The 7,273-nt window shown below is 37.0% G+C and overlaps 1 protein-coding gene across 1 annotated transcript; it reads right to left on the bottom strand.

Moving 5' to 3' along the window:
- Positions 1-568: 568 nt before the first annotated feature.
- Positions 569-5,632, bottom strand: LOC121326602 (serpin I2-like). Its single transcript, XM_041269932.1, has 8 exons — positions 5,365-5,632; positions 4,926-5,162; positions 4,332-4,526; positions 3,336-3,528; positions 2,916-3,013; positions 2,469-2,555; positions 1,132-1,221; positions 569-692 (listed from the first exon to the last, which is right to left on the bottom strand). The coding sequence occupies exons 1-8, from the start codon at positions 5,630-5,632 to the stop codon at positions 616-618; spliced, it is 1,245 nt and encodes a 414-aa protein (XP_041125866.1). The 3' UTR covers positions 569-615.
- Between the last annotated feature and the right edge of the window lie 1,641 nt (positions 5,633-7,273).

Genomic DNA, 7,273 nt, shown 5'->3' with positions numbered 1-7,273 from the left:
AACTGAAAATAAAATTGAACTGAGTTACATTTTAAACTTAAGTGTTAAAGATCCATAACCTTACTTTTTGTATTTGTCTTGCATGTACTGCCATCTAGGGGTGTCTTATCTGCAAACATTATTACAGGGATGTACTGCATCTCCCTTCACAGCTGTGCATCCACTGTCATTCAATCCTGGGCTTCTTTCAAGCAGAGACTGAACTAAATCACATGAAAAACTACACTAATAATTAGCTGGCTGTGCCCCTCTGTGGTAATATATAATTAATATTTTGCTATTTAAAGAACTTTCATATATATATATACACACACACACACACACACACAATTAGGATGAAATCACTATATAAAACTGGAAAGGTACCTACAGGTTTTCTTATTCTAATAGTGCATCCAGAAAACTAATGGTTTCTGGGTTAATGCATGACAAATGTATTGTCAACACAGCAATTTTCAGTTTTTAAGTAAATACAAACTTAAACAAATTCAGTCTCATGGAAGAATACACAAAGACGACACGACTATTAAAAGTAAAACCAGAAATGTGTTTTAATCCACGGGGATAAGACTTTTTCAGCTAACTAAGATGTTGAGCTTTTTTTTTTCCAATATTTTACAAAGCTTCAGTGTCTCTTCCGTTTGAGCTCATTATCTCAGGATTCATCACTCGCCCCATAAATAAAATAGATCCTAAAAGGAAAATAGAAAAACATTGGATTTCTATCAGTTGCAAAAACAGTAAAATGGGTTGTATAAAGACATTTTGTTACCATTTTTTGTCTCAGTCCTTTAAAGGCAGTTACAGATTCTTTATTTGTATAACTAATGATAAACACTGTAACTACATGCAAACTATACATTAACAGGTACAGCTATTACAATCAGTGGTGATAGAAAACCAGGAGTCAGGATACTAGTTGCATAACAATTGAATCAGTCAGACAGCACATGTACACAAAAGGTGTGTAACATTATACAGACATTTATCATTATGTTTGTCCAATCCCTGTATACAGGACATCCTGTTCTATGTAGAGGGAACTATTTTCATAAATATGCTGTATGTATAGAAACTATTCAATCTGAATAATCAAAATAAAATAAATGATTGTAGAGAACAGGAATATACCTGGGGTGTTATGTTTTATGATAAACAGGAATGGATGATCAGCCACAAATTTGTGATGTTGCAAACTCATTATCACTGCTGCTTGCATACCTGCAGAGAAAATGCATCTTTAATTAAAAAAAAAAAAAGCTCTCAAAAATGTATTATTAGAAAATATGCACTCTTTTTTTTCTTATTTGATGAATGCACTCAGCAGAATAAAATGGTTAGACTATTTTGGTGTCTATGCAATTTAAACAGCAGTAGTAGTAGGTGAGCTCTGCAGGATGTACATGCATTGAAATTCATTAAAATAAACTTTCTTTACATCTCTGTCTTCTTGAGCCATCAGTGTAGCATTTGGTGAGAGTGTAGCTCTGGACGACAGGTTTTAACATCCTCATCAGATCAGACCTGTTAGGGGTGAGGGGCTGTGTGGCAGAGCAAAGCTCTGCCCTTTTAAATTGGCAGGGATGGGGTTAACTTCCCCTGCATGCCTGGGTTTATTATGTTCAGGTGGCTGGGGTTGATTAGTTGATTAGGTTGATTAACGATCAATCAGCGCCCAGCCACCTGATATAAAAGGAGGCCTCAGCTTCTCATTTGGGGAGAAGGGAGCTGAGGAAGCAGGTTGGTGTTTGTTTTGTGGTTTTTTGAATTTTCTAAATCCAGTGAAGGCATTGCCCAGCCTGGAAACTTTATTTTTGTGAGTTTTGTTTTTGCTTTATTTGTGTTTGAGTATCTGTTATTTTGCCCTTGTGCACTTTATTTTTGTTTATTTATAATAAAACAGTTATTTTTTTGAACTGCAGTCTGTCTCTGGGCCTCTATCCACTCGCCAGCCTGCCACAGGCTGTGACAGAGACCATTCGAGCACTGTGGCAAGGGAACAGAGTACACTGGACTGGTTGGCCCGACAATTAATTCCCAGGGTTCGGCGGAAGTCGGCTAACTAGAAAGGGGGCGGAGCTACGGTACACTAAACCATTGACCCGGAAGGTTAACGGTGTGACATCCGTGGATTGGAGGAGCAGATGTGCTAGTTAACCAAGAGGTCATGGTTGAGGGTATAAAAAGAGGGTGTAGTGATGAAATGGTTATGCAAAAGAACCGAAAGGACCCACGTTTGTGTTATAAAGAACGTGAGTGTTTTGTTTGTTTTTGTCAGTCTGTCTATATGGTCATCTTTGTTTATTTTGACTAGACGGCTAACATGATCCGGAGCTGTCGACCACGGCCAGCACTAAACCCAGACAACACTTCACCACTTGTGTGTTGCATCCGAACACTTAAAAACCCTTACATGTGACGACTGTGTCCATGTTTTGTATTTAATTATTTTATCTTTACACAGGTACCTGTTGAGGCTGCAGCTTCACTTCCTTCTTCATTGACCTCAATGAACGCCTGATGGGCTGCTTTAGAAATGTGTAGTTCCATGGAATCTGTTTTTGCATTAAATTATCAAACAATAACATGTTACTCATGCCTTCTATTAACAAGTCACTAACCTAACATGTATGGCAGAGCAGTGGAGAAGTAGAGGCATGTGTTGGAAGACATCAATGGTCATATCACTGTACATTAGACAGGTATTATTTCAATAATTCAGGGGCCACCTGTCATCTCAAGGAGGCTTTCCATCACTGCACAGTATGGCAATGGCATATGAAAAGTAGAGATCATGCTCTGTTAAAAATTACCAGATTTAAAAACACACAGCTTTGACAATGAGGTCAGTGTTCTCTGGCAGCACTTTTTAAGAGTCATCTGAGATTGTAACTCTGTATCTAATTAATTCTTACCTGACATCCTGGAAAGGTTAGACCCACTTTCAAATATCTCAGTCACATTGAGGTGTCGGAGAGACTCTTTCAGATTGGTCTTCTGTTCGATTTTAAACCTGTGTAATTATAAAACACAGCAAGGTCCATTTTAATGATTGAAACAGCAGCAGATTTTACCACTGAGGGCACTAGGGTTGTACAACGCTAATTATTTCACTCAATTACTGCCTCACAGAAATCCACTATGCTGAAAAGCTCAGCCCCAAAGCTAAAACATACCATTATGTGCAGCAATACAAAATAATGAATAGGAAGAAATAGTATGTTATGATAAACAGATTATAAAATATGCAAATTCAGATTGGATAAAGTTTTCATTTACCAATACTTTATTTTTTACTGAGAAAAAAAGAAAATGGTACTGCATCTGTGCCTGACCTTGGCAGCTTTATTTCCACCTCTTCTTCTGTCATCTCGCTGAGCCATGTGTGTATTTTCTCAGCTGTTATGAGTTTTTCAACGTATTCAATGTCATTGCACTTGGCAGGAAGTATCACAATTAAACTGGCCTTGTCTCCACTGTAAAGCAATTCCAACACCCGGAACTCCGTCATGTCATTTGTAAAATATCCTTTAACCAGACAAGACAGAAGAGAACCCATTATTGGCACCTACAGTACAGAATACTGAAGATGCAGTCCCTTCGATGGTTTGCTGGTTGACTAGCAGTGTTGACCAATGCTAGAATATCTTAACAAAGAATACAGACCAAAATTAGTGTCACAGGGCTCCTGTGTGTGCAACCTAATATAAAGATACAAGGATACAGTCCTCCCAGACAGAAAATCTAAGGCACATAGGCACATGTAATATCTGGGCCATCGTCCTTATCTTTGTTAACAGACATGTCCCCACATTAGTGGCAACAGCACACACGCTGAATGTTTTATAGTTAAGGGAATTGGCTTTAAACTAATCAATTACAAAATGAGGTCTGAAGCAATTCTGTAGCTCTCATAACTGCATTTAAAGAAAATCTAAATATATTTAGCTTCCATACATCTCAACCATACAACACGGTTTGACTTATGAAAAGGTAACACTTGCCCTAGTGTGACTTCTTGTATCTGGCAAACCATACTATTTACCTAAAAAGATGTCAGCCTGTTTTTTAAGTAGTATTTTGTAAAGTTTTACCTGGTGATAGCATTCGTAAAATACTTTTAAAAGGCAAGTTACATTTAAAAAGGTCACACTGTCCTTTTTTTGTCAATGGTTTGGTTGACTAGCTCTGGACATTCTAAGTTTGTGGCATGCTGCCTCATAATCTGTCCAAATAAAAACTGTTTTTTATTCTGCTCATGTCTACGAACTTTCCAAACTCAGGGCTGTTCTTTTGCAGCACACAGTGCAATACTGAAGCTTGTACTGTACCTATATTTGTGGTTAACTTTAGGTGCATCATTGGGATTTGTGTTACGGAACCATCCTGCTTAGTAAAATCCATCAATAGCGTGTTCTCTGGGCTAAACTTCTGTTTCCACGCTCCTTTGAAGTAGATAGCATTCACTAGAACCATTCTAGTATGGGGGTTAAATTCTTGGCTTGAAAACAAATGCTTTATTTTGCCTAGCAAAAAAAAAAAAAATACAGTGTTTCGGTTTCTTATTAACACATAATTTCTACTTGAAATGTTAAAGCTGGTAATTACGGACTGCTTCATGCTAAATAACATTAACTCCAGACTAATGGAATGGATAACATTAAAACCAATGATAGCTGAAAATAATCAACAGTGTCTGTGTTCTGTCTGTCCTGTGTTCTGTGTGTAACTAACTGAATAAACAACATTTGATTTTGTACACTTCTCCTTGCCTGGGCTCACTTAATTCTTTACCCACAATACATAACAAATATTACTAATGCAAACATACATTTTAATTTATAAAATAAAGGCTTATTTATTCTAATTTTTTGCACTTAATGCCGAGGACAGCAGAACGTGGGAAATAATATATTGTCATTTACCATTGGTTTGATTTTTCACCCAGGAATTTAAACGTTTTGCAGTCACTGCACGGTCATGGAAGTTTACCATTTTGATTGTGGCATTAAAATAATCCTTGCTCCTGTGGAGATATTGATCCCTTAACATTGATCCCTGCTGGACATACAGAGCATTGGCAAGCTTGAGTGCGTAGTCTTTACTTGCAGTCGTAGCCGTCATTGCTTTGGAAATGCTTCTGAGTATAGTAAATTCAGGTCCTATAAGAAATAAAACCATGTTCCAGGCATATTGTGTTAATTATTCCTTATCTGGTACACTCATCTTTATTATACACACACACATATATTGAGAATCTAACCCTTTTAGTATTGAACGAGTATTGAACTCCTGTGTTCTTTTCCCATTGAACTTAGTTCTGTTCTAATTATCCCACCACCTCCACTTCCACATGCAACATACCTTCTTGATTCTCATCGTCTTTTATTGCTTTTCTGATTTGATGTAGAGTTGTCTCCTTTGCACCCAGCCCCACCATTCCTAGGGCCAGTGTGACGCTGAGTGGTGAAAAGACAATGTTCTCATCTTTTTGTAATTCTCCGATGACACGGTAAAGATCCAGTGCAAACCCCACATGGATATCACTTGGACTGGGCTGAGGGCTGCATTGTGTTACAGGGACTCCTCCGAGGAACATCAGCAAAACATTCTGGATGATTGACACTCTCATTTTGTATGCCTAACATGATATTTAGGTATTGGAATAGTGAAACAGTAAACATTGTATGTTTAAATTATTCTTATTCTTATATACAATACAGATATGCAAGACAAATGCAAGAAGTTTAAGTTTATACTTTATTATTATGGATTTGTACTATTGTTATTATTCTTGAAGGCTAACTGTACTCAAAATAACAAGGCTCTCTGAATGCTCTGTATACATAACAAATGCATCTCGCTGCGCCAATTTTGTTAAAAAGTCAAGCGTTTGGCCATTATTTCAATTTCAGTTTTCTGGGTCAGCTGGAAATGCAGGCCTCCGCCATATTGAAACCTTTCGGGCGCCATTGTTACCTCATATCGTTGACCGCCACCCACACCAGGGAAAGCCGACAGGGTGAATTATGTCGGAATGCAAAGCTTTCAGGTGCAAAAATAACAAAAGGAAAAATAGTAACAAAAAGTATTTTTGTGTGCCTAACAAAACAATGGCTACATTATATAGTAACAGGACATCCGCTCAATAGAATACTATGTGTGACTCTAGAGCGAGTCAACGACAGGATGGCACACAAAGCGCGATGGAAGAGAGCTCCAATGCATTCAATGTTCATTTGTTTTAATGGTTTTTGTATGATATACTGCTCAAGTAGAGGCTGAAAATGCATCAAAAGATTTAGTTAACATGTTTTCTATTAACATGGTTATATATTAATTTGCATGACAGTTCCCCTTTAATATTGATATTATTGGTACTGGCACATGGCCTTTATTTGTTATATAATCAATCACTATTCATTAAAGGGTATGTTTTTACCAGTTAAAATATGTTCTTTTAATTCCGTAAGTATGGTCAATTGTGCCTTCCGCAACATAAAGAATTATTGTAGTCTACCTTTGCATGTCAAGATTGTAAAGAACATTTTCTATGTTATGCTTTAATAAACTCAAATAAGCCATAGTTTCCATTGTTATTCCAGAGATTGATTTATTCAGATGTATGGACATTCAATATGGATGACAATCCCGTACATGCTTAAATTATCTTTTGGTGTTCCAACTCAAACTTACAGAGCTTGGTACTGTATGATGTAATCGTTTGTATTTTACTTATTTCTTTTCAAACACCAAAAACATGGCCTACTTGTTTGTTTTGAAAATAATAAAAATAAGTCTCCAGTCCTACCGCTGGTCTTTATTTTAGGGCAAGACTTTAACTATCTGTTTCAAACAGTAATATACTTTCCTGCCAGTTGTAAAACTGCATTTATCTGCAAAAAAGTTTAAATCCATAATTAAGATAAACGTTCTTTTAATGAAGTGACGCCTTCCAAAAACTGAGACCAGCTGGAAGTATTGTCCCTATGCACCGCAAGGAGAAGAAGAGACGTTCCACTATTAGAAAAATACATCAAACACAACAAGGAAGCAGAAATTCAACGCACATGTCTTCTTTGTCATGCTCTCCACGTAAGGAATTACACTGCACTAGTATGTACTTTAAGACTGAGAACTACCAGACCAAAGTTAATATTGATTTCAGCTTTCAAGTCATCGCTGTCTTGGGGATTAGTTTAAGATGTGCCTTTAGAATGGTGCTTACCTGTCATGCTCAGTATTATAGAATTATTTGATTACGCTTTCAACT

This window comes from Polyodon spathula, chromosome 14 (genome assembly GCF_017654505.1).
Source record: "Polyodon spathula isolate WHYD16114869_AA chromosome 14, ASM1765450v1, whole genome shotgun sequence".
Classification (NCBI taxonomy): Eukaryota; Metazoa; Chordata; class Actinopteri; order Acipenseriformes; family Polyodontidae; genus Polyodon; species Polyodon spathula.
This window is presented reverse-complemented; position numbering and strand designations above follow the sequence as displayed.